This window comes from Trichoderma ghanense, assembly GCF_004382785.1.
Source record: "Trichoderma ghanense strain CCMA-1212 chromosome Unknown scaffold_8, whole genome shotgun sequence".
Taxonomy (NCBI): domain Eukaryota; kingdom Fungi; phylum Ascomycota; class Sordariomycetes; order Hypocreales; family Hypocreaceae; genus Trichoderma; species Trichoderma ghanense.
In genome coordinates, this window is record NW_027395671.1 from 1299764 (window position 1) to 1326146 (window position 26383).

The following is a 26383-nucleotide window of genomic DNA, read 5'->3' on the forward strand; positions in this document are numbered from 1 at the left end:
CTGCAGGCTTGTTATCATGATATGCAAATGCAACAACTCGTCGGTTATGATGTTCCAGCTTGCTATTCTACAAAGGGTCCGAAGGATCAGTTTACTGTCCGTTGGATTCCCATCGTGCCCTAGTCGCGAATTCAAGCCCTAACTACTCTCGAGAAAAGCTGATGGTTTACCCCTCTCGAAATGTCTCCGTCTACAGAAACAGAACCCCGCTGCGAAATATTCGCGGACTGAGACATCATGTCTGTCGTGGATAATGTCGTGTATCATGGCAACTGCCATTGTGGTCGTTATCGCTTCCAAGTCTCAGCGCCAGAGATCGTATCGGCAATCTCTTGCACCTGTAGCCTGTGCGTGAAGAAGGGATACCTATGGCTTATCCCGGAAGAGGGCTCGTTTACGATCTTGAAAGATGAGGGATGCCTCGTGGAGTATCGGGCGTCTACTCTCAAAGACAGAGTAGGTCATATAGGCTTGCACTCTCCCCACTCATCATCATGAGGTGCTAGTGCTTGATATGCTTGATTGAATGCTTATCGGTGATGCAGTTTTGTGGCCACTGCGGCAGCGGAATTGAGGGAGAGCATCTCACCGGGCCTTTGAGAGACAAGTTCCTGGTCAACATCCGAACGCTTCGAGAACCATATGTCAACCCATTTAGTCTTGAGTTAGCCTATTGCCCATGGCTTTTATTGCGGAGTTTGACATTAATTCATGTCGCAGATCCGCTTTGCGCGTCGTCGAGGTCGAAGGCGATACCAGGTCGATTGAACCATTGTCGCATGAGCTTGGCGAGACACCTGCAAAAGCTGTCTTCTCGTGTCACTGTGGTCATGTTCGAGCCGCCCTTTTAGGCGCACTGGAGAATGAAGAGCTGAAAGAAGACAATTGCAGTAAATGCGTGAGAGTATGTAAACCGTTAACCCGAGCTGGCCAATTGTAAGTGGTCTGATGGTGTGCTTTGCTAATAATAGCTGTCATCTAGATGGCATACATCGGTACTTATCCAACCAAAGACAATGTGAGAATCTACGGTCGAGATAGGGTTTTTGAATACCTCACAGGAGGCAAGTTCACCGGATCCACGTTCTGTAAAACCTGTGGCGTCCATGTGTTCAGCAACGTTTATGGCCCCCCTATAAGCGTCTTTGACAAGCTCCCGCCAGAGAGGAAAGAGAAGGCGTTAGCGGTATATCACAAGAACATGGCAATGCAGCCCTTGAATGTGCGGACGATAGAGGGCGTCGATCTCGATAAACTTCGGCCGTTGACCAAGAGAGAGGATGAGGGAACTGAGGGGTACGAATTAACGCCATGATCAACATACCCTTCATATACCGAATCTCATATTATACCGAATCTCAACATGTCATCTTTAGCCTACATATTCAATAGCGGGATGTTTCTCATAAATTGACCAATCACCTCTCCTTTAGCTGCCATCCACTCCCTGGCCCGTCGAAGATCGTTCTCTGTGAGGATGACAGGCTTGCAGGTTTCGAGATGCCGAGCAACACAACGAAGCCAAGAAGAGCAACAGAAACTTAATAGGCGAAGCCATTTGTTAGCTTTTGACAATAAACTTGTATGCTTCCAGGCAGGGCGAGCTCGACTTACAAATGATATACAGCCAGCGCCAAATCCTTCAACTCCATATCTCCGGGCGTACGCACCGCTCTATCTATATCCCGCGCTCATGCCTGACTTGGCTGGCGATGAACAATAGAGCACCTCATCGGCTTATTTCTGATCGCTTACACCAGCACCCTAGGTACCATTGAACCGCTGAGAAGAATGGACTGCTAGCGACGCCAATGAAGAAGCGTCATGTACAACTGGTGGACCTTGTTGACTTTGTTTTGCGCGAGTGTTAGTTTCCCCAGATAATGTGGTCACTGCAGATGAACTAAGAAGCCTGGGAGCGAGACATCTGCCATCAAGGTTAAAGGCTCATACATCACACGTCTTGAGTTCAAGCGTACGGGATGTTTTCACCAGCACAGTTAATTCATTGAAGGTCTTGATATGGGCGACTTAGGCTCTAAAGCCGGGACTGAGCCATCATCACTTCAATACCGTCTAGTGACGCTTTCGTATGCTTTTTGGATGCGTTCAACTTGCCGCAGTTCTGTACAAATAGTTGTGTCTCGCCGATCATGTCTCAAAATTTGCTAGTAATTGTGTACACACTTTACTGATGCCCTGGGCTTGGTGGAACATCTCCAGAATCCCACGACTTTGGCTCAGGGCCCAGGACAAATTCCAAAAGTCCGCCCTTTGCAATGTCACTATGCTCTAACCAGCTCCTATTCCAAGGCTTCCCGTTTACCTTTAAGCTCTGAACAAAGAAGCTGTTGTTGGACAAACCCTGTGCCTTGATACGAAGAGTATGAGAACCGCCGACGGAAACCGAAATATCCTCGAACCATGGCGCGAGAATTAGATATACCGGTTGGGTGACCACCGGGTATAGGCCAAGCATCTGCCATAGCATCCAGCTGTCCATTGCGCCGGCGTCGCTGTTCCCGGGAAGACCCTTTGCTCCAGTAAAGTAGTTTCCGTCAATATTGAGGCGGGACTGGTTCACGGCTTTCCATTGACGACCTGGCAAGTAATTGTACAGGAAGGGAGTACCGAAGCTAGGTTCGTTGCCTAGGAAGATCATGTAAGAGTGATTGACCTCGCGACGAGATTGAATGAGGAGCGCGCCTACCCGGATTGAAGAGTGTTGTGCCTGATGCGACTCCCACACCCAAGTCTACTGTTCGCAGTTTAGGGACAAACATGAGGTCAAGTCGTCTTTCAGTTGCCTCAATACCACCCATCTGTTGAATAAGGCCTTGCATGTCAAACGGTATGGTCCACGTGTACTCTATGCAACAGTCAGGCTCATGTCAATGCAAAAGGGACTCGCCACATACCCCAGGGCAGTCCTTCGGTTGTGAAAGACGTGTTTTGTGGACCAATAGTAATCTTCGTCCCATCAGGGTTGCGAGGGCCGAGGAAACCCGACGTGTCATACTGGTTGATTGCCGGATTCCAGAGGTTTTTCCAGTTGCTTCGAAGTCTTTGTCAGTGGAAAGGCTATCGATGTGCCTTCTTGTGCGAGATTCTCCTCACCTCGATCTATTTAAATACTTCTGATAGTCATGAGGCGCAATGCCCTTTGCTATTTGGCTCACAGCGAAGTCGTTGAGAGAGTATTCGACGGTGCGACTAATGCTCGATGAGAATGTTGTCGACACATAACCGAGCTTGATCCAATCTGGGAGTCCGCATCGACCTTGGTTGCTCGTACAGGATTGGTCTTCCGGGTCATTGTTTGGGGGCGGAACGACTTCTGCATCGCTCCATACAGCCTTGTAGCCGTCTTCCCAGTTGATACCTCCCGTATAGCCCTTCACATACGCATCGGCCAAGACATTGTCAGCATTGGTACCGCCTTGCACCTTGCCGTTGTGATTGCCGCTGCGACCGTCTGGCATGAATCCGACATGCCTCCAAATATCTATCAGTGAACGAATCATATCGATGCCTCGCTGCGGCTGGACCAGGAGGTAGAAGCTGTTGAGGCACCGGAAAGTATCCCAAAGAGTGTAGTAATCATCATAATACGGCTCGGTGGATGTCCAGTCCGGATTCTCCCCAGTCCTATCAGACGGCATCTGGTGCATGCGATACAGCGCAGAATAAAAGAGAGTCAGCCGTGACTCGTTTTTGGCGGGCTCCTGGATCGAGATTTTGCTGAAAACCTCCTCATTCCACAGCTTCTTGGTTGCCTCGACAGTCTTGTTCATTGTCCAAGATGGGATCTCGCTCTGGAACGAACAAGCCTTCTCAACGGAGAGGAAGGAAACCCCAATTTTGGACTTGACAACCGCCGTTTTAGACGGGAAAGTGAATAAGGCGCCGACTCTATCGCCAGACTCATCTCCATCTGGCCCTCCCTGGACTCCATTCGGATTGGTGGATGCGTTGCCCCAGGTCACTGGCGTAGAAGGGCTGGGAGGGTGATCTGGAGCATTCCACGGCCCAGAAAAGTATTGCCAGGTTGAAGGGGAGGAATCGAAGTCGTTGCAGAAGTAAATCTTGTAGTCAGAATCTGGCGAGTGATACTGTCAGCACGATATACATCTTTGTCGGCCTGGCATTAACTTACCGACTCCCCAATTGATGCCTGTGCCTCCCCAGCCGCCTCTCCAAACCCCCCATCCCTGTATTCTCTGGCCTTTCTTCCTGACCTCAATCTTACCATTGCTGTATGACTGCGACTTGACAAACTCGGCCAAAGATGGCAAGTTGTGCGACACATCGAAGAGGACGATGCGCTCAGCGTCTTCGGGATAAGTGTATTGGATGAATCCCGCATGATTGGATGCAGTGAGCTCTACCTTGACGCCGTTGGCCAAGTCGGAGCGGTAGTAGCCAACAGAGGCCTTGTCCATTGTCACACGAGGCTGCTGGTATGTAGCATTGTCGAGGACGTTGACACTGGAGAGAGTTGTAAGCGGCATGTGTCCGACAACACCGTACTTCGAGGCCCCTCCAATGCCACATTCATGAAAGCAGGTGAATGCAGTGACTACGAGTGTCCTTCGTCAGCTTGGCCGTTACTGAAGCGGAAAATCTATATAGATGTTTGGGTACCGTTTCCATCAGGCGTATATCCAGCAAATGCGTTTGTGCTTGGGTTCATCTCCGTAGTGTCTGGTCCAATCTTCACGACGCCAAAAGGCACAGAGACACCAGGGAACGTATCTCCAGAGTTTGCGCCAGTCCCATCAGGCCCAGCCGTGCCAATGAAGGGGTTCACATAGGTTGAAAGGTCTTGTTGCCGAGCTGGTGACGCAGCAACGATTAGGGCTTCGACAAAGATGCCGAGCATCACCGAGGAAAGCATATTGACACCTTCGCTGCTGTAGCCCACAGCTGGTGGTGTAGCATACAAGAAAAAGACTGGATGGTCAGTTTCCTTATATACTAGGTCGAGGCCATATCCACGTCTGAAAGAATAAGAGCGTGGGGCTTGTGAAGATCCGGGGTAGACCATCCAGATTGCCCGAATGCCACTATGCATATTGGCCCGACGGAACATTCTTCGCTGTTGGCTTGCTTTTCCGTTGAAATACTTTTCCGTTGATCTGCAGTGTATCTCTATTGGGAATATAAACTATGACGGCTAATATTGGACACGGATCAGGGTAGCGTTTGGTCTCATGGCCTAGCTAAAGCGTTCACTCAACTAGTACCCGAACCACCGTCCTAAGCATTGTGCAAATGCCGCTATGGAAAAGGCAGTATTTCTTTACCCTTCGTTGTTTAACGTAACATCGCCCCAAGTCCATGCAGGCATTTGGTAGCGCCGATATCCCACAAATGAGGAGATGGCTGTCTCTCTAAGTGCCGAGGAAGTTTATTTGCAATTTGACGTCGGCATTCTAAGCTGTGAGACTCATGTTCTGATGCGCAACAAGGATCAATCGTCTTTATTGTTCGTTCTGCTCAGAGCTGCAAATCTCGCACCTTGAGGGACACTTTTTTTGGCTGACTACTTATGCAGACTTTTCCTCTATACGCGCAGGATCAACAATTTTCGCCGCAAACTCGGTTCTGAGCGTCAACTCTTTGCCTGAAGCGATCATCTTGTGTAGTTCCTTGGCACGCTTGACTGGGGACATGGTATCATCCATAAAAGCGAGATCAACCAGCTCTAGGCTAAGCCCCTTGGTCTCAGGAAAAAACAGGTAGATGATGGGGATGAGGGAGAAGTTGAAAGCAGCGAAGATGATTTATGTCTTCCATCCCACATTGGCTATGCTTGATGGGACAATTTCCACCATGACAAAGGAGAATAGCCAAAGTGTGGCAGTGGCAAGGCCCACCCCTCTGGAACGATATTCAAGCGGTAGTATCTTCGGCCCATAAGCCTGGACGAAATCACTGTTAGCTCATGGGTCGCTGGAGGACAAGGTTCCAGAATCTAGGGTTTACCTACCCAGACACCACCCATGAAACCCCATGTGAAAAACGCTTGATATGCAAAAGTCATGACTACGGCCACAATACCAGAGGCTTTCGTATTGACAGCAAGCATAGCGGCAACAACTGCCATCATCATGCCCATGCAGCAATCGGAGAGCATGAACAATCTTCGACGCCCAACACGCTCAATGAGCCACCAAGTGAGGGTTGATGCCAAAAGGAACCACAGCTGGAGGAAAATGGACATGAGCAACGACAAATGCCGGGAAAAGCCAACTGAGTTTTGGAAGCTAAGAGGATGATAAGCATGTATCAAGCGGAAATTTTAGGGATGATGCTTGACCAAGGTTTGACTTACATGAAAGTCGTGTAATAGGCTATTGGAGTGCTGCCACTTAGATCTTGCATCAAGTTGACGACGCAGGCAGTGATGACACGGCGGCATGACTTAACCTTGTCGCTTTTAAAAAGATCGGACCAGCTCCTTTGGGCGTTGAGTTCGAGCAAAAGGGCTTCTTTTATCTCTGCAATCTCAGCAGCCACTGCCTCTCCGTCTGTTGTGTCTTTGAGGGCTTGGAGAACGGAGGCGGTCTCTTCAATGCGATCTTTCATCATGAGATATCGAGGATCTGTAGGTCGATAACCGTCAGCTTCTTCTACAAAAAAAATCATAGGAAGACGCAAGACTTACATTCTGGCATGAAAAGCAAGAGAGCGCTCATCATAAGCGCCACAACTGCCTGGAAGGCAATTGGAAACCGCGATGTGACAGGGCCAGAGTAGCTGTTCATGCCATAGTCGATCGGATTGCCAGGAGCTGGCCAACGATAAGGAAGCCGAGAGAGCACGCGACTAACGTGCCACGCAGTTTTGCTGGAGCCGTTTCGGACTGCCAGATGGCAACGTTGCTTGATATAAGGCCGAGCCCAATTCCAGCGACGATGCGGCCGACCATCAACTGGCCAACAGAGAAACTAGAGGCCTGGAGAAGAGCACCGATGCTAATGGAAAGCGTTCCAAAATGTGCGAGGGTTCGACGGCCGAGCCGGCCACCGGCAGCTGCGGTTATGAGGGCGCCAAAGAAATATCCAAGCTCAAATAACGAGGTGACCACTCCTTGGAGCGTTGCGTTGAGATTGAACGTTGACTCAAAATCAGGGGCGGTAAGAAACCACTAATGACACCGTTGTCATAGTCTATTGAGACATTGTATTAGCCTTGCAGGAGGATTCGGTGAGGGTATAAGAATGTCCCGAGTTGCCGGGGTCAGGCCTGTATGTGGAAGCGGTTCCGTACCAAAGAGAATGAAACCCAAGCCGCTGGAAATCGTAATACCAGCGAGGAGCTTTTTGCCTCTGAAGCCAAGGTACACCATTCTGACGTCTCTGTAGCAGTTATGCCTAAGTTATTTGTACTCGGACTTCGGAAAAAGTACAACTTAAGTGTTCGACATCTCATGCAGGGGACCTTGGGATGCTGGCACTCGATCATCCGCAGAATCTGGGGTAGTATTTAAACAAAGGACTGGCGGGGTATGCATGGTCTCGTGTGGAGAAATCGCAGGGAGACAATCCCAAGCATACGGTGAATCCCAGCCGTGATTGTCAATTCTCTGTAACGAGCCCGGTCCTGCCACAAGGTGTTTGTTCGGTGAAGGACAAACACCAGCCACTCGTGATGTCGTTGTCAAGTTATTAAGAGCCTTTTATGGCAATACCCAGACATATTCATTCCGAGCCGATGAATATTCAATGCTCGGTTATATTTGTCACCTCTAAAGCCGTGTGGGTGGTGTTTCACGTTAGCCTCTGCCTGCGGTTTGAAGCATCTTTTTGAAAGGTGTTGAACTAGCATTCGGTACTAGTCAAGCTTCACTGGAAGTCGCGAAAGGTAAGAATATGCCATTATTTGCTATCTTGGCGTAGCTGTTCTCAAACTGGATAATTGGTGGTGCATGTTGAGACAGGCATGTATACTAGAGTATACTAGACCTTGAAGGACAAATGCAAATACAGAAGAGGACGATGCACGCACCCGACGGTTGTTTATCTGGAAATTGGTAACTGCAGTAATACTTCCGGCCATAGCGTCGCGTATCAGTGCCGAGATGAAGGGAAAATCTACCTTTTCTTGAGTAGGGCATGGTTGTCATTTCCCTTTTAGCCGCATGAGACATGAGACCTGGTGCCGGGACCCGATGAGACGTTCCTGGGGTACAGATGTTGTTGAACAGGATGTTACCAGTATTCCCTATGAGGATAATAACCCTGTTGAGACATCAGCGGGCGTTTTTTATCCAACAGATGTGGGTGTGGATATGAGGGCAAAACACGCATCGTACCGCCGTATATATCCCCAATGAAGCAATTCAGAAAGGGCCTTTTACTATTTCGAAGCCTCAACCGCCTTGATATCAACCGTCATCATGACCGGAGTCAAAGCGCAAAGCCCGCAAAGCGCAACTACCATGAATCACGGCTACAGCTTTAGACTGGCCGACAGTGGCTTGTCCTTTGCCGGAATAATAAAAATCATGAGACGCCATGCTGTAGGATACCATGGGCGGACCGGGACATAACATAGCGATATTCAACGCAGAGGTGGCGCATTGGAAGACGTGAAATCTTCACAAGGCACAACGGCATTGGCTATTGGGATTAAAAGAAGCGTACCATGCACGAATGCTGCAGTAGGCCCATATACGTATGCATCGAATAATCATCGTATTTACTAGTCCACATATTATACCTATTCATGCTTACCTACCTACTCGAAAATGCATCGACTTATTTACTCGATTCTTTCCAATCTTTCGACTAGCTGTTCAGTCGGTCATCCAAGAAGCTCTCGCTCACGAAGTCTGGGCTGCTGCACTTGCCATTGCATCATGGAAGAAGGAAATCAGTGCGGAGGGACCATCTTCATGTCGAATAAGAGCCGCCATTTTCAGTCCATCCCTTACATGTTCCGCTCCACGACGAAACATGTCCTCTTCATATTCTGCGACCGCGCGATCCAAGTCGTGAATGCCGTATGCTGCAACCTTGGAGGCAAGTTCAAGCGCATCTACCATGGCACAGTTTACGCCTTCACCGTTCGGAACCGCGACGTGCGCAGCGTCTCCAGCCAATGTAAGACCAGGGACGTGCTTCCAACCGACCGCTTCAGGATCCGTGTAGTAAAGAGGCCAGCTGCGAAAGTCGTCCGAATACCGGATCAAGTCCTTGAGATCATCCGCCCAGTCGCCAAAGAATGCCGAAGAGAGGAATAGGCGGCGGGTAGATTCAGTATCCGTCAGATCGACAGTGCCGCCTCGTACGAAGTCTTCAGGCACTGTAATCCCGAGATAAATCCTGTAAGATCCATCACCCTGTCGTTGAGTGACAATCTCCTTCGAAGAACCCAAACACATCAACGTGCCTGCGCCTACTTTTGAGACCATTATCGGATAGTAAAGGCTGTTAGGGCTTATTCTTGACTCGATATAATGGTTGCCCGAGTACTGCGGCTTGGCTTGCGTAACCTGGATGTTGCTGTCAGTACCTGGAAGTATATGTCCAACGTCCAAAGGGGAACCGAGAGGAAGAGTCTTACCGAAGGCCGCACTTTGCTCCATGCGCCGTCTGCGCCAATCACGAGTTTGAAACCGGAGGCTGAAGTCCCATCTTGGAATTGAAGAAGACGGTGGCCATCTTCACCCAGTGCCGTACTTTTGAGAGGGTGGCCCCATCGAATCTTGTCTTTTGGGATCGAATCCAGTAGCATCTGGCGTAGCGTAACGCGATCCATTTCCGGCGCGTCGCTCCCTTGACAATCCTGAAAGACTCTCTCGCCCTGTTGGTTGGCAATTGTGAAGACGTCATCCTCGTATCTCGCATGTTTCTTGAATTCATCAAAGAGACCTGCTTCTTTCAGAGCACGTTGTCCAGTCTCTGCGTGGATATCCAGGCTGCCTCCTCTACGGTTGGCAACCTCGGATTCATCGCGCTCATAGACAACGTACTCGATGCCTTTGCACTCCAGAAGGCGGGCTAGGGTCAAGCCACAGGGCCCAGCACCAACGATGGCTATACGTGGAGTCATTCTGGGCGATGGTAGGGTGATTTCGAGCAAAGGCTTTCAAAGCGATTAAAAGCGCGGGTAGAAAGATGCTTCATGTCACAAAAAGCTGAGTGAACACATCCCTATATATACTTTTCAATATAGACTCGGATGGACAAATCTGCTCACCATTCTCCGGAACCAAGATTCATCAATGAGCGCCAAACCGGGTGCTGGCGGGATTCGCCACTTACCCGGGCTCCGAATTCTAGCTGGAAATGTTTTCTCGGGACCGAAGAGCTCTCGGGTGTAGCATCCGGAGCTCGACTACGGGAGTACGGAGCCATACCAAGATCAACAAATCTTCTCAATGTGCATCACACAGAGTATGGAGAGCACATGCTATACATATCTATTAGCATCTACTATTCGCGTATAACTAAAGACATGATCTTGCATCTTTCTGTACTCTCGCATGCACTCACAGAGACCAATTCACCAGCAAAGCGCAATTGTACTCCGCACAGTGTTAGGGGTTCTGGAACAACTCGGGACTTCATTTGCAAGTGCCTCGTAACACGTAAAAATCGCAAGGGGTGGCAGTTGGTCAGTGTTAGTAAACCTCTCTATAGTAGGTACTATGAATCGTTTCTTCTCTATATATAGCATCGAGACCTTGCTTTTCCTTCCATTCATTTCCTCCTCTGCAATCAATCACTACTTCGCCTCTACTTCATCCTACGCCTAGGAAGCAGTCCGCAACAATGAGGCGGGCCCTTGCAACAGCAACCACGGCATCGGCCTTTCGACGGCACAACCTGACCACAATGCGCAGTATCTCAGCCTTCAGGTGCTACAGCCCTAGGCGACAACACCAAAGTCATCAAAGCATCGGCCACCGCAACATTGTCCGGAACTTTGCAAGTTATGCCTCGCTTCGTAGCAAGCAGCCCAACAATGATGAGCTCCCGTCGTTCAGCTTCGAGGGCCTCGGTATGAGCAGGAATGCCAGGATCTTCGTCATCGCCGTTCTGAGCATATTCGGCGCAATAGAAACTTGGGTCTGGTGCAAGGGCATCTATCGCTGGTGGAATAAAGACGAGACACAAGCTTGATCGTTTCAATTTACAAGGAGGCAATCGCATAGACGACTCATTTGTTCATGGGCACAAGGAAATCTTAACCGGAACTAAGTATTTCATGTCTTAGAGAAACTCGCTACTCCGTATTTTATGACAATCTGTTTCTTGGCCGAGACTGCGCGATAGATTGTAAAGTTGACACTCGAGTGGGATGTTACGAAGAACCATAACATGCAGAAGTAGCAGTCACCTTTATCATATCTGAACTTCACATGAATGTCGCTCTCGAAACAAACGATCATGATGGGGTGAGTTGTCTTGTGCTGCGTCGGTAGAAGTGAAGCATTCGTCCCGGACTAACGATGTCACGAAACCAAGTATCCCAGATGCTTGCAGTACCTGAGATTCATCGCCAACTTCGTGCAATTAGAGGTTTCCTTGCCTCGTTGGAGACTTTATCCTGCCGCATACGGGTTAGTGTATCTGGACACCTGAATGGTGGATCGCCCTCATGTTGCTTGCTTTTCAAACAGGTTCTTTCTGAGCTGTTTATTGAACCACTTTGCGCATTAGCTGTGAGGGAATTTGAATATGTGTACAGTGTTGACAATGCAGAGATACTTTTCGTAACTTGGGGTTCTAGATGGCCGGCAATCCGGGTATGCGGTTGCCCCCTTTCATCGCCACTGCCCAAATATGAACAGGATAGGTACGAGGCATACCAAGGCTTTTTTGCTCTCCGACTACCTACCCTGTCATCTTGATCATCCTAGAAGGGGACGTTATTAAGGCGGTTCCGCACCGCAACCTCCAGAGATTGCAGCTGATCTGGATACAATCCCAGGTCTTCGTTGTCCAGCTTCTCATAAACCGCCCCTCCAGTGGCCCAGATCCGGCGCAGCGTTCCGACAACTGCCGATGGATTGCCCTCCTCCCAATACTTCTTCTCGAGGCTCTTGGCATCTTCCAGCGGAATGTACTTGACGTTGAATTTTTGGCCGAGCTGCTTCTCGAATTCGGCCAGGACCTGATTTGCTGACTTTGTGAATGAAGCGACCTTGAGGACTTTGCCGAGCGAGACTTCGGGCCGCTGTAGCGCTGCAACCACCGCTTTGCCCACGCTATCGAGGAATCTCAGTGTTAGTTCCGCTCACCAAGCAAGAGATCCGGGGTAGGTAACTGACTCCTCCATTGCCGTAAAACCGATAGGCTGTTCTCCATCTCCAAGCAGAGCTGCCTCCTTCTTCTCGACATCAATCCCGCCAAATGCATCCTTCGATGCGCCACCATCAAACCACATCTCAATGTATGGTCCAACAACGAGGAACGTTGGCTTCAGGTTTTTTACTTCCTCAGCGAATGCCTTGCGCACTCTTCGCTTCACTTGGTGAGGCTTCTCGTGAGCACTGCTGGGATCATGGTCTGGATCTGTCCCGTACTCGGACGGGAAAAACCATTGGACGGAATCAGACTCGTCCGCTAATTTGATGAGCTGAAGTTGATGTTCAAGAGCCCCTCGACCAAGACAGCTGATGGCGGTATCGACGCCTTGATACGCCTTCTTCACATCTGCTGAGTTGGTGATGTCGCCCACAATTACCGATACGCCTGCATCTTTCCATCTGGACAAGAGGTCGGCCTTGTTAGAGACGGTGTTTGCAGAGGTGAAGATTGAGATTTTCGGAAACGGGGGGTTGGCTCGAATGAGCTGGTTGACGATGTGTTTTCCGATGTTGCCGGTGGCGCCAAAGGCCAGAATGTGCAGAGGCTTGAAGGAGGAGGCCATGATGCGAATGATTTCTAGCGAGTATAGAATCACTTTCATGAAGGTATGAAGCCAACGATGTTGCCTTTATCCGCGGGGTTGTCTGTGTGTTTTGAGGAGAACTTATCCTCGGGATGAAGATGAGGGGTAACAAGTCGCAAGATCGACTTTGGACGAGAGATGACGCCTTTGCCCGCCACAGGCCGGAAATCATCTCCAGAATATACCAGTAAATCCGAAGTGGATTAACGATGTCATATTAGATAGCATAGCGTTATTGCCCATTGACTACCCTGCTTTTCACACAGGAGGAGACCGCGCCAAAAAGCGAGCGCAGAAAGAAACTGGTCACCAAACCATCGCGGAAAGATGGAGAAACCCTAAATCGGCATCTTAGTGCCGAATTAAAGCAATCGCGAAAGGTTACGAAGATAGGCAATCCGGTCGACTCCACATAATCCCGGCATACCTCACAGACCGTTGTCATGATAATACTAGACACGAGGTCAACGAAGCTTTCTTCAATAGCACGTGCCAGCGAAGGCGTGGGAAAGGCGTCGACAGGATGTAGTCCAAGACGATGCAGAGCTCTGGAAGCTTGCTAATGCGGTACTGCATCGCGTGTTTCGCAAGCAAAATCTAAGCTTGATTGACGCCGTATGGTGATATACAGCGGTTAGTACCATGGTATGGCAGGAAACCAACGTATCTAGGGTATAGACTAGAGAGGCAAGAGCCAGTTGTGCGGCACGAATATTTTTGGGTTGTCAAGGAGAGAACCTACCTCTATGAATAAGGCATTCTAAGACTGCGTAATCGTCTTCTACACGGTCTGAAGAGGTACAATACCAGCAACCGACTATCAGGCTATCTACGCTCGGTTACAAAGGAGTTCCAGTTGTGCTTAAGCATTGCTGAACAATGATTGCCGCCTGCTCCTTCTTTCTCGAGGGAAGTAAAGTGAGATTGCTTACTTGAAGAAGAGTTGCGAGCGTCGGTCGCTTGGACTGGAGCTCGACTGACGGTATTCACTCGTCTCCTACTCCGTAAGACAACATGGAGTTGCCCACTACCTATGCAGTGGGCGGTCACATCAGCTTTCCAGTTTACGACTACATTCTGTGGCTGAACAAACATAGTTTGACTTTCTGATAGAAATATGCCGGTCTTGGATATAAATAACCAGCAGTTTTGCCATGAGCTAGCGGCGTTACCAACTGCTAACCGACCGATCGATACTTCATGTTCCGTTCAGACGCCTCACAGCACGTACTTCTTTGCCAGTCATGTTTACCAATCGGCACTGACAATGCTATTTGGGATACGACTTGCAGGACTACAAAAATATAATATAATGGCGGAGAGTTAGTGTACAGAGAACTGTGAGCATTTGTTCCACCTGATTTTCCAGATAAATTCAACATGCCGAGCATGATGCGTGCTTTTGGTAAGATACATGTGCACAGGGTAACCTGATGCTGTATTCCGAAATTGACATACTCAATCTCATTACTATATCTGTTTGAGACGAACCAGAGCCTGCAGAGTCCATTTACCTCACAGATGTTTTCAGACTTGCGCCCTAGAGAGCCAGGCACTGGTCCGAGTCAAGACCTTCGGCATCAATCGCGGGGATATTTCTAGCGTGAAGACAAGTATCCTGTCCGGGTATGAACCCCCAGATCTTGGGTTTGCAAGGTTCCCATTATCTCGAGGAACTTGGGGAGATAGTGAACCGTCCTTTAAGGTTGGCGCTGACGTCTTTGCTTTGGCATATGGAGGTGAGATGCCTTTCCATTACAATATATATGAACGGAGAGAGAGAATAAGATGGAAAGATACTCAAGAAAAAGTGAACAAGTACTTGCTAAGGGATCATAAACATCTATGGGAGGAGCATATGCTGAAGTGTTGCTGTCTCAACCCACATTTTGATACACGAGCCGCCTCAGCTGCCTTGGGAAGAATCTGCAGGAATTCCAGAGGTTAGCCCTGTGGGATAGCAGTAATGCAACCCAACCCAATCGTATTATAATTGACACGAAGCGTACACGTTACACAGCAACAAAGCTGATGTACACTGCTGTAGAGTTTACCAGTGGCAAATCAATCCTCTGACACGCCGGAGCTTCTGGCTTTTCCATCAGCATCCAGCTTGCTTCGGCTATTTACGCCACCGCGCAATCTCAAGAAAAGTGCGACTTGATTGTCATCAATACTTTGGGAGCTAATGCAGTAATTGACACGACTGATCATGATTGGGTTGACCAAGTGATCAAGGCAACGGACGTTAAATGTGTTTGCATAATCGCTGACCACACCAGTCCCTATACCTCCGTCGAAAACCCAAGGATAACTGCAAAAGTCGCAAGGTTCATTCCTATTAGGTCAATGGGCTGATTAACGTTCGCCAGAAATTTTTAACACAGGGTTGATTGCGTCCGAGGGAATCAGTACGGAGGCTTCAAGATGAGCCTGGGGTCTTCAAAGTCTACATTGAGAGAGCGCTGCCTTAGAACGAAGTCATTGACACGCACAAGCTAATGGAGACAAACCGGATTATGGGTAAGGTCAGTTGCACAATAAGCCAGATAGTTGTAATAGAGTTAGGTAAGACATTGATGGTCGTTAGAAGGACATAGGGAGACTCCACCATTCTAGATAGTCGTATCATACAACAAGCAGACGCGAGATTGCTTAATGATTACCGTGAAGCGATCCGACAGAAAGTTCCACCCCTCTCTGCACGATTAACCAAAATAGTTGGTTACCAGAATGGCCGAGGTTAATCAGAAAGGGCTTGAATATCATACGGTAGCCTGGATTACTGATGCTATCCTGGGGCTGAGATTTCCCCATGACTCGTTGAGTTGGTTTTCCATCAACTGATCCGACGTACTTTGTTGTCGCCCGGGAATACCACGCAAGAGTCGAGTGCTCATTCTCCTAAGCAGATTAGGAGCTTTGGAGTGCAGGCGTGTCGACCTTTGTTGTTTTACGTAGTCCAAATTGCCTCCAACTTTTTCAATAGTGATGTAGAAGATATGCCCGTACTCGGGGTAATAAGGACGCATGTTGTACGAATTGTATACCTTTCATTGATTGTGTGCCTCATGTTGCAGACTGAGCAGAATCGCATATGCCAAGCTGGCATTCTGGGTGTTGAAGATAGTTGGAAGCCTAATGTTATGCGCCATTAAGACTGACAATTATCTATCGCTATGCTTGATACCAGAGGCTAAACTAATGAACCGCTGTCATTACGAGGACGCCAAAGCATTGCCACGACTGCGAGCAGTGTCAAGGGGCCTCGACATTTGGGATGCCGCCTCTAGTCCCTCCATCCACACTCCACAGCCTTTACCCGAACGCTTGCATAGATTAGCACTCACTAGTTCTTCTTCTAGGTCCGGCCGTCAGTTCCATTAAGGTCGTGGCGCTAAAGAATCGTGGCTGGATGAGACATGGCCGCAAGATGCTTGGCCAGGCACCAGCAGCAATTTCCGAACCGTGCATCACACCAAGCGCCACAAGACCACCTTGGCTACCAGAGCCAGCTGGTTGGGATGGAATTAGTTAGCCGGTGAGAGGACGGTTCTCCTGCCTAGCTGGACTGAATCATTCATCGACAGTGGTCACACCATAGCTGGCAAGGGAGGTGCCTCGACGCGACAGCCCTGGCACGTTATTTTCGCTATCGGTTCATGGCTTGCTTGGCTTGCATATCTGAGCGATATGTGAAAGATATGTGTACAAGTTCACCAGGGCTAACCACTACGCTATATTGCTGTGTCGTCAAGGTTGTTGTAGTCAATCCCATATCACCACATCATCTCTGCTGATTAAAGAGTCACCCTCTCAACATACCATGGCAAGGGCATAGCTTCTGTTTTTATTCAGTGATCTGCGTGTTGCTTGTCATCATGGCTCTCTACTCGTCGGCACCGCCAGATCGGCCATTCAGCGATGCAAAGCCGACATTGCTCGTGGCTTGGTGGATAACACTCTTTTGCACCTGTCTCATTCTGCTTCGCCTCTCTGGGCGGTATATTCGTATGGAAAAGCTCTTTCTCGAAGACAGGATCACAGCATTGGCATTACTGCCGTTGTACCTCCGCATGGCGTGCACCCACGTCGTTTTGTTATACGGGACGAATAATATCGACCTTGCTGGGCTCGAGCTCTCAACCGAGGAGCTTCAGCAAAGGACCATCGCCAGCAAAGTTGTCCTTGCTGGGAGAATATTCCATGCTGCAACGTTTGTCAACCCGAAGAACTTTTTGCATTTCATGCTACTTGTGGAATTTTGCAGTGGAAGCTGATTCGCTACAGACTATGGACACTCAAATTCACCACGCTCGAGTTTCTCAACCGGCTAGCTGGTGCTTCGTCGAAAAAAGTCTACAAGATACTCATCAATATCCTGAGAGGCCTCCTTGCAGCATCATTCGTGGCCATCATAGTGAGCGACCTTGCGGAATGTCGACCGATATCCCACTACTGGCAGATCCTTCCAGATCCAGGACCCCAGTGTCGTCAAGGCGTAGCACAGCTCCTCACAATGGGCATCTCCAGCGCAGTCCTCGATGCCATGCTCATCGTCTTCCCGATTCCCATCATCATGTCGACTCGCATCCCGACACGGCGCAAGGTGCTGCTGTCCATGCTCTTCTGCTTCGGTTTTCTGACCGTGGGCATCACAATCTACAGAATACCTGAGACTATCAAAGAGCATGGGGACCAGATTGTTCGGTCAATGTGGGCATCCGTCGAGTTGCTCGCAGCAACTGCAGTGGCAAACCTGGTTGCACTTGGCTCTTTTCTGAGGGATAGCGGAGCGAGGAAGATCAAATTTCGGCCAAACTACCACAGCAGCGGTGCAACTTCACGTCCTCAACAAGGCCAGGGAACAACAGCAAGCGTGTGGGACCAAGCTGAAGGCGAGCGCCGGGCCAGATCGGACATCAATCATTGGGAGGACGCCAAGCAGGCCGATACCGCAGCCAATTCTCTATCGAACGATGGAGCTCCCCGTCCTCAATCGTCCAGTGGCAGCGCAGTTAGCCCGACGCAAAGTCATGACTCGCTCATCCAAGCAGACCGCGGATCTTCGAAAGCTGCCGCGATTCTTAGTCTTGAGACTCCTCGATCGCCCGAACGCGTGGTGCCTGCCGGGATGACTAGCCTCAAACGCAGATAATAGATATTACCTTCCAATCAAAGCCGCTCTGTGTTCCTACTCATTGGGTAGCGTCCGACAATCTTCAAGTCTCAAGCCACAGCAGCGGGGCGACCGGTTGATGGCTCTAGTGACCACACCATGATGGCCCCCTTTTCGTGTCAGTTTTAGTCGACCTAGTTGAAGGTGGGAGAAGCGCAAATCGGCGGTTTGTACGGAGTAGTTTCACAGACCTCTTGGCGTTCGTTTGCATCCAACTGAGGAAGAAGTAGTCCGCTTCGAGGTGCTTAGGATTTTTGCCTATGATACTGTGCTAAGCAAACAACCAAGGCTGCCTTGTAATGGGTGGCATTCCTATTCTGTTAGTCACATTTCAGCTGAAGGGAACCCCTGGCAGATCAACTTCGTTATCTCTGTCAACCCCAGGTTTGCGGAGCCAAACCTCTCTCCACACAGCCCACAAGACCTCGGGACAGCTTCCACCCTGTTCCTGTCATGAGCGAACTATGTACCCTTATCTAGCACCTGCTAAAATAGCGTCAAGGCCTCGGCTCCAGAGGAATTAGGCCATGGGCTATTGGCTTGCACGCGGAAATCTCCAATGAATGCGATAATAATCCATGGCACTATCAGCCTTCAGAAGAGAGGGCGCTGATTTTCGCGTAGGATAGTAGTTTTGACCAGGACAAGCTGACGATTTCGACATGGCCGAGCATCGGGGCGGACTTGGACTGGAAATGAGGTGTCTGGTCTGAGAGAAGTGCTGGATGGTACAACGTTATCTTTCTTCCAATAGCCTTCTGCAGGCCTTCCATGTTTGCCATATGCATATTAACGCAACCACATGCATACTTAATTCTCCGAGTCACTCGATCAAAACTCTCCCTTAGACGCCGTTCGCACACTGGTGTTGAAAGATCATTGTAATTGCACATGGCGTCCGAAGAACCAGAAAAGCCAAAATCCATTCAGAATGGCATCACATATACCCGGGACTTTGAGGTTGTCGAGATGAGCGACCTGTCGTCGGCCGGTAAACACACGGGTCAGTTCGGAACAGCAACTTCGTATTCCATTACCACCAACCCACGGCCCAGACCCTCTCGCAACAAGTCCATGGGCCGCCGGTTCGTGGACAGCTTCCGTCGAGTGCCCGGAGGACTTCCCATGAGCGGAAACCATGGCTATTATATCAATGATGATGCTCCTGATATGGGTCAAGGAGGCGGTGGTCGCTTCTACGATCTACGTGCGGCCAATGTGCGGACGGCCAATTCTGCACTTGCACGCGATCTCAAGGGACGTCACCTGCAGATGATTGCCATTGGAGGCTCAGTTGGTATGGCGTACCGTCCTCAACGCTATTCAGAAATACAAAGGCAGTTGATCACCCAAGTCTACTAACACGGCAACGCAGGGACCGGTTTGTTCGTAGCATCAGGTCTCGCGCTGTATCAGGGCGGCCCGGCTTCACTTTTACTTGCATACATCGCTACTGGGGCTTTACAGTTCTGCACCATGCAAAGCATGGGTGAGCTGGTCACGGCGTTCCCCGTTGCTGGTGCGTTTTCCGCGTTTTCGAGCCGATTCCTGGATCCGTCGTGGGGGTTTGCCATGGGCTGGAAGTACGTATAACCAATCCAAATGCGCGTTACATGCCATCTCCCGATTCCTCCAATCGGGATATAAGACTTCTCTTGTTGCTAAGTTTGCCTGTAGTTATGCCCTACAATGGCTCGTCACTCTACCGCTCGAGATCATCTCGGGAGCTCTGGCGATACAGTACTGGAACTCTTCTCTGAATCCCTCCATCTTCATCACCATCTTCCTCTTCGCAATTATCGCCATCAACCTGACAGGGATCAAGGGCTATGGAGAAGCAGAGTTTGTTTTTTCCATTGTCAAAGTCGCTGCCATTGTAGGCTTCATGTAAGGACAATCTGCCCTCTTGGCGTCACCCTATCAACGTCCCTTGATGCCTTCTTTGCTAACCATCAGAAACCCACTCAGACTTTTGGGTATCGTCATCAATATTGGCGGGCCGCCGACGTCCGGTTACGTCGGTGGCCAGTTCTGGGTCAGTCCAGGCCCGACGAACAACGGCTTCAAGGGCTTGTGCAGCGTGCTGGCGACGTCTTCCTTTTCCTTTGCTGGTACCGAACTGCTTGGACTGGCTGCGGCCGAAACCGCCAACCCGAGAAAGTCTATACCCAGCGCCATCAAGCAAGTGTTTTGGAGGATCGCCATTTTCTACGTCGTGTCGCTCCTGTTGGTGACACTGTTGATTCCGTACAACGAGCCGCGTCTTCTTGGAGGCCGCAGCCCCGTTGATGCAACCGCCAGCCCCTTCGTCATCGCCGTGGAAAGCGCTGGCTCGACAATCTTACCGAGCGTCATGAACATTGTCATCATGATTGCGGTGTTGAGCGTGGGCAACTCTTCTGTCTTTGGGTCTTCGAGAACACTGGCCTCTTTGGCTGAACAGTCGCACGCGCCCAGGATCTTTTCCTACGTTGACCGCAAAGGAAGACCCCTCACCGCGATCATTCTGGCCTCTGTTCTTGGCCTCTTGGCATATCTTGTCAACGTCAAGTCTCACTCAGACATCTTTGATTGGCTCATGGCCATTTCTGGGTTGTCCAGTTTGTTTACTTGGGGCAGCATTTGCCTCTGCCATATTCGGTTTCGAAAAGCTTGGGCAGCAGCAGGTCACACCCTGAACCAACTGCCGTGCGTGTCGCAAGTCGGCGTTCTTGGCTCTTGGATTGGGTTGGTTGGGAATATCCTGGTACTGGCCTCTCAGTTCTGGATGGCCGTATCTCCCGTTCAACTTGACCCAGCAGCTGATGAGCCTGCAATCACAGCGAGCAATTTTTTCCTGAATGTGTTGGCTGTCCCGATCGTTATCATCTTCTATGTTGGACACAAGATCTGGTTTAGGACACGGGTGGTCAACATCGAGTCCATGGATATCGACACTGGGAGGATCTTTTCCAGGGTTCAGTCCGTCTCGGTGGAAGAGGATGAGATGCGACGAGCCTGGCCCTTGTGGAAGAGGATATACAGGACAATTTGTTGACGAGGCCTCTACACGATGCAAAACCTCCCGATGCCTGTGTGTTACAGCGTTGCGGTCATTGTTAGTTTGTCTGGCAAAAGCCAGCGCTTTCTTCCGTACTGTTAGCCGGTAAACCTTGAGAGCGGTTTGGGGCTTTATTAGGCGCACTGATTCGTGGACATTTAAGAGTGGGAGTAACCCATCTGCGCATGGCTGTTTGGTATTACTTACCTAACACGACCTTATGCAGTACTCCGTAGTTAAAAGGTGTTCAGATTGATTGCTTCGGCTAATCAACTGCCACGCTTTGTAATGAAGGCTTCTCGCGTGTCTACCCACGAGAGGCTCAGATAACAGCCTCGATCTTGGCGCCCATATCACGGTTCTATTATTCCATAGGCTCAAAGACGCAAGAGACTTTTTATACGTTACTACCTCGTAGCCCGGCATTTCATCACATGGACGTCCATTTCATTGCGATGGCCACTGCCTAGGTACGGACCGGATATACGATAGGTAGCTGAGTCTGAGGAGATAATGCCTTGCGGTTGCTTTGATTTGCTGAGCCTATGGACACGCACGGCGAGCTTCGCGTCGTCGGCAGGCGTAGCCGTAGCGGCTTTTTCGAAATTGAGCTATTTCCGGGAGGCCTCTAGTTGGTGCCTCTTGTTTAATAGTCGTAAAAAGCCAAGCTCCAGTGCTTTTCCCCATCCCTCTCTTGTGTAGCATAAATCCAACCTTCATATTGAGAATGAGCTCTGCCACAGGTTTGGCGCGCGACCAGGCGCTCAATTACATCTCCGATCCTCGCTTCACCCAGAAGTTCAGCCTTCCCGAAGGTGAAAACCAGGATGCCATCACCGTCAGCTATGCAGACGTGGGCTTCAAGCCCGAGAGTCCGACGGCCAGTCGCAGTACCCCGACCGTACTCTTCATCCCCGGCATGTTTGGATCGAGATACATCAGCGCTGTTCTAGATCGCGTTGCACGTAGATATGGAGTGCGAGTCTTGGTGATTGACCGGTAAACATGGCTTTTCGTTTGACGCTCTCTTCTTTCTCCCCTGCAGATACGACCATGTGCTGATGCCGATGCCCTCTTTTCTCTCGTCCTATTAGCCCCGGGATGGGTTTCTCAACAGAAGTGCCTCTTCCTCAGCGAATCCCGACGTGGATTCGGGTCGTTCCTCGATTATTGGCTCACCTCGATATTCCGCATGTTGCCTTGGTTGCGCATTCTGCTGGGACGCTGTATTTGCTGAACACATTGCATCACAATCGAGACTTGTTACATCCCGAACGGCCTTATGTTGCAATCATGGGTATGCAAAGAGTCAAAGGCCGTGCATCGTTCTCTTACTAAACGGCGTTCCCGAAACTGCAGGTCCGTGGGTCGATCCCGCGCGCTCTAAAGTCGCATCAATGCAGATGCTACAATATATTCCAACGCCAGCCTTCGGTATATGGCATCGCATTCCGCGCTTTTTTGTAGTCGATGCGGCACCCGTTTTGACAACCAGTGGAACCGTGCTCAACAAAGCCACCAGCTTGTTCTCCGCCTCCATGGGCACAAATAACGTCCATGAGCTTACGACTCTGGAGAGAAATAGGCAAAAGCTGGCAGATGAATATGATTTTCCAAAAGATCTGCAGATGGCAATGGGGACGATACTCACCAAGAAAATATTTGATGAGAACACTGTTGGTGCAAATGGTGAGGCGCTTCAGTGCTTGAGAAAGGGCCAAGGATGGTCATGGGCAGCGTGCGATGACTACGCCGTCTTCGTCAAATCCCTAATGAGCGCCGAGAGACAGAGGCGGCAGTCGAACCCCAATTGGCAAGACAGCATGAGGCTGAAAGTGAGGGCATATTTTGCCGAAACCGACATCATGATTGGTGCAGGCGGCCAAAAGTACATGGAGGAAATCTGGGGATGGAAAGACAGGACATTCGACGACGTGCTGGATTTCGAATCAGCCACTGTGCCCGGCACTGATCATGACAGTGTTATGCAGCCTGTTGACATTTTGGAGCAGGTCTTCGTTGATGCCGGAGGCAGTCTGCTCCGTTAGCCGGGGTTGACCTGTGTGAAGAGGAGAAGCCTGCATGAAGCAGTGAAGATGGATAGACCCATTGTGTGTGCTCAAATCGTCGCATCGAGTTCGTGCTGCTTAACGAGAAGGGCCTACGACTAAATCTGACTGATGTAGGGTGTGCACAATAAAGTATGGTATGTGAGAGAATCGCGCTGGCTTTGAAGCACGAAAGTCCCCCGTCGTATGGGCCGGCGCGTATTAGTTTGGTGTGTGCGGTGCTGACAGTCAAATTCCAGAATGGGAGAAATGCTTCGTGCCGTAACATCAAAGCAAAGAGCCCAGTACTCCGTACAACGTCGGAAAAATGTACCCGTCAAAGCCGCGTTTGGGTACACAGCACATGCCAGCTAAGTCGCGAAGCGGGGAGTTGCAGGGCCTTTTGACTGAAGGACGGCGATATCTAGCCGGTCAATGCCAGGTGTGGAGGTACTGGCGGCACCCACCAGCAAACCGCAGAATAATGAATGCCAGGGGAATGAAGTTGAGGATCGGAGCTTTAAAAGCTTACTGCATGTAGCAGCGCGTCCCGAAGCCACAAGATCAACGTCCATCACTCAACCGAGACCTGCCTAAAACTGTTTGAACCTTTGTTAGCGGTTTTCGGCCGCGCCCAATGAGTGGCTGCGGTAACGCTCAGGGCAGATCTGGCAAGATGAACATGCCGTCGGTCAGCGTTCGTGTGAGACAGGGTCGTTCAGCCCCTGGACAGACGGACATCGGATATTCGGCAGGCAAATATGTGATAAGAAGAAGCAAGATTGCGGAGAGATGGTGGAAGCACCCTTGTAGAACAGGCATACTGTACCTACCAGTATAGAGATGTACGGGCTACTGGCGATATAGTGATAATACTGGGGATCGGGGCGAGATACGACTGCGTCGCCTTGGTGATCGTGTATGGCGGGCTATAAAAGCATGGCGATCGGGCCAAGAAAGCTTGACCTTTGCCAAGTCTTACTGAAGTAACCCTTCGACAGGTAATTGAGTGTTCACTCAAAGTCCATTTCACCTCGGCAACATGGGCTATTCGCTCAGAGCGTTGCTGGTTCTCACAGCGGGAATTGCATTCACGGACTCTTCTGTGCATGGCTTGCCGTCCAGCAGCTACGTGCTCCATGAAACACGGACCCCGACCGGGACCGGTCATGTCAACAGCCATCGACAATGGAAGCGTGGTAGCCGCCTCGATCCGCACGCCATCATCCCTCTGCGGATCGGCCTGGCGCAAAGCAACATCCATCTCGGCTATCAGAAGTTGATGGAAGTGTCCGATCCTTCTTCAGAAACCTTTGGCAAGCATCTTAGCCAAGATGAAGTTCATGATCTCTTTGCACCGGCGCATGAGACTTTCGACGCTGTTCACTCTTGGTTGCTGGAGTCTGGGGTGAACGCCTCGGACATTCGCCAATACGAGAACAAAGGATGGCTCGCCATTGACCTGCCTGTGTCTCATGTCGAAGATTTGTTTCAGACACAATATCACGAACACGAGCGGGAGGGCGAGCTCAAGATTGGCTGCGATCAATATTACGTGCCGAGGCATCTCTCAGAACACATCGACTACATTGTGCCGGGCGTCAAGTTGTCACCGCCCGTGGTGAAGCGTTCCTTGGAGAGGCGCGGCGACACCAGCTCCCGCGGGTATCGGAAGGGCTGGAGGCCGAAGCAGATGCCGCCCGATCTGTTGTCGTTGACGAAGAAGCCCCCTACTACCCCAAAGTTGCCAGCCGACCTGCAGGATTGCGCGCGCAACTTCACCGCCGTCTGTTACCGAGCGCTGTATCAAATCCCAGAGACGAGCCATCCTGTTGCTGGGCATGAGCCTGCAGTATATGAGAGTGGTGACACATTTGCTCAGGGAGATCTCGACGCCTACTTCCACAAATACGCGCCTTGGATAGCCAATGGCACACATCCCAAGATCCTGTCCGTCGATGGTGGTGAAGCTCCTGTGGCACCCGATTCTGAATTCAACACAGGAGAGTCGGACATCGATATCGACATCATTCAGACCTTGGTCTGGCCCCAGACCATGGTTCTGTACCAAGTGGATGACCGTCTATACACCACCGCCAACAATTACTCGGGCTTTTTGAATCATTTCCTGGATGCTCTGGATGGATCTTACTGCCACTCTACGGCATTCGGCATCACGGGAGACAGCCCGGGCATCGACCCGCCTTATCCTGATAACCGACCAGGCGGCTACGACGGTAAAGCCCTCTGTGGTGCTTACAAGCCAAACAAGGTCATCTCCATATCCTATGGCGAGGGAGAAATTGATGTCCCCAAGAACTATTTCGAGAGACAGTGCAATGAGTGGCTCAAGTTGGGTCTTCAGGGCTCTACGGTTCTGGTCTCCTCTGGCGATTTTGGAGTCGCCATGCCGCCTGAATCAGACAGTGCAACCGGCTGTATCTCTGGGTCAGGGCAGAATCAGACAATCTACAACCCTGGAAACCCCGTGTCTTGTCCATACCTTACTTCTGTCGGTGCAACCCAGCTTGAGCCGGGCACAACCGTGCTAGATGCGGAGGGGGCCATGCAGACAAACCTGGGCCCCGGAGCTGAGCTGTTCGCTTCAGGAGGAGGTTTCTCAAACTATTTTCCAGCGCCAGAATATCAGAAAGCGACACTCAGCAAGTACTTTGCCAAACACGATCCTGGTCACCCTTACTACGTCGCCAATGCCAACGCGAGCAACATTGGCGAGAATGGAGGAATCTACAACCGTGCTGGGAGAGGCATTCCCGACATCTCGGCGAACGGCGCCAATTTTCGCGCGTTCAACAACGGAACCGAGGGTCACTGGTTCGGAACAAGCCTGGCCGCACCTCTTTGGGCTTCCATCATCACTCTGATCAACCAAGAGCGCGCCAGGATTGGAAAAGGCTCTGTTGGGTTCATCAATCCGGTGCTGTATGCGAACACCGACGCCCTTACAGATATCAAGCAAGGATCGAACCCGAACTGCGGCACCAGCGGCTTTACCGCTGTGGAGGGCTGGGATCCAGTGACTGGACTGGGCACTCCTAAATACCCCAGCCTGTTGAAGTTGTGGTTGGAGCTTCCATAGATGTATGTCTCTCCGACGTAGCCACATGGTCGTCTATAGCAGCTAACAAATAGTACCTACCTTCTGGCACCTTCCTACTGCCCATAACAGTGTCCAAATTGCTCAGT

At 50.4% G+C, this 26383-nt stretch overlaps 10 protein-coding genes across 10 annotated transcripts; 7 read left to right on the plus strand and 3 right to left on the minus strand.

The window, feature by feature from the left end:
• Positions 1-237: 237 nt before the first annotated feature.
• Positions 238-1315, plus strand: CCMA1212_007055 (uncharacterized protein; the record flags this gene model as incomplete). Its single annotated transcript, XM_073704234.1, has 4 exons — positions 238-456; positions 546-664; positions 721-904; positions 983-1315. The coding sequence occupies 4 exons, from the start codon at positions 238-240 to the stop codon at positions 1313-1315; spliced, it is 855 nt and encodes a 284-aa protein (XP_073557374.1).
• Positions 1316-2188: 873 nt separating this feature from the next.
• Positions 2189-4897, minus strand: CCMA1212_007056 (putative secreted glycosidase; the record flags this gene model as incomplete). The annotated part of the gene is made up of 6 exons (XM_073704235.1): positions 2189-2649; positions 2711-2869; positions 2919-3055; positions 3118-4099; positions 4157-4579; positions 4645-4897. The coding sequence occupies 6 exons, from the start codon at positions 4895-4897 to the stop codon at positions 2189-2191; spliced, it is 2415 nt and encodes an 804-aa protein (XP_073557372.1).
• A 3933-nt stretch (positions 4898-8830) lies between these two features.
• On the minus strand, positions 8831-10062 carry CCMA1212_007058 (Tetracycline resistance protein from transposon Tn4351/Tn4400; the record flags this gene model as incomplete). The annotated part of the gene is made up of 2 exons (XM_073704236.1): positions 8831-9502; positions 9574-10062. The coding sequence occupies 2 exons, from the start codon at positions 10060-10062 to the stop codon at positions 8831-8833; spliced, it is 1161 nt and encodes a 386-aa protein (XP_073557370.1).
• Positions 10063-10784: 722 nt separating this feature from the next.
• On the plus strand, positions 10785-11135 carry CCMA1212_007059 (uncharacterized protein; the record flags this gene model as incomplete). The annotated part of the gene is made up of 1 exon (XM_073704237.1): positions 10785-11135. The coding sequence occupies one exon, from the start codon at positions 10785-10787 to the stop codon at positions 11133-11135; it is 351 nt and encodes a 116-aa protein (XP_073557371.1).
• A 736-nt stretch (positions 11136-11871) lies between these two features.
• Positions 11872-12902, minus strand: CCMA1212_007060 (Isoflavone reductase; the record flags this gene model as incomplete). The annotated part of the gene is made up of 2 exons (XM_073704238.1): positions 12287-12902; positions 11872-12223 (listed from the first exon to the last, which is right to left on the minus strand). The coding sequence occupies exons 1-2, from the start codon at positions 12886-12888 to the stop codon at positions 11872-11874; spliced, it is 954 nt and encodes a 317-aa protein (XP_073557544.1). The 5' UTR covers positions 12889-12902.
• A 1529-nt stretch (positions 12903-14431) lies between these two features.
• CCMA1212_007061 (uncharacterized protein) lies at positions 14432-15411 on the plus strand (the record flags this gene model as incomplete). The annotated part of the gene is made up of 3 exons (XM_073704239.1): positions 14432-14852; positions 14996-15254; positions 15297-15411. Coding segments are annotated over 3 exons (795 nt in total), but the record flags the coding sequence as incomplete, so codon positions are not given.
• Positions 15412-16790: 1379 nt separating this feature from the next.
• CCMA1212_007062 (uncharacterized protein) lies at positions 16791-18067 on the plus strand (the record flags this gene model as incomplete). Its single annotated transcript, XM_073704240.1, has 2 exons — positions 16791-17125; positions 17200-18067. 2 exons carry the CDS (start codon positions 16791-16793, stop codon positions 18065-18067), a joined length of 1203 nt encoding a protein of 400 aa, XP_073557542.1.
• Positions 18068-18979: 912 nt separating this feature from the next.
• On the plus strand, positions 18980-21125 carry CCMA1212_007063 (uncharacterized protein; the record flags this gene model as incomplete). Its single annotated transcript, XM_073704241.1, has 4 exons — positions 18980-19385; positions 19464-19671; positions 19766-19975; positions 20057-21125. 4 exons carry the CDS (start codon positions 18980-18982, stop codon positions 21123-21125), a joined length of 1893 nt encoding a protein of 630 aa, XP_073557541.1.
• Positions 21126-21855: 730 nt separating this feature from the next.
• CCMA1212_007064 (uncharacterized protein) lies at positions 21856-23176 on the plus strand (the record flags this gene model as incomplete). Its single annotated transcript, XM_073704242.1, has 3 exons — positions 21856-22127; positions 22223-22425; positions 22488-23176. 3 exons carry the CDS (start codon positions 21856-21858, stop codon positions 23174-23176), a joined length of 1164 nt encoding a protein of 387 aa, XP_073557540.1.
• Positions 23177-24218: 1042 nt separating this feature from the next.
• On the plus strand, positions 24219-26276 carry CCMA1212_007065 (Aorsin; the record flags this gene model as incomplete). The annotated part of the gene is made up of 1 exon (XM_073704243.1): positions 24219-26276. One exon carries the CDS (start codon positions 24219-24221, stop codon positions 26274-26276), a length of 2058 nt encoding a protein of 685 aa, XP_073557539.1.
• Between the last annotated feature and the right edge of the window lie 107 nt (positions 26277-26383).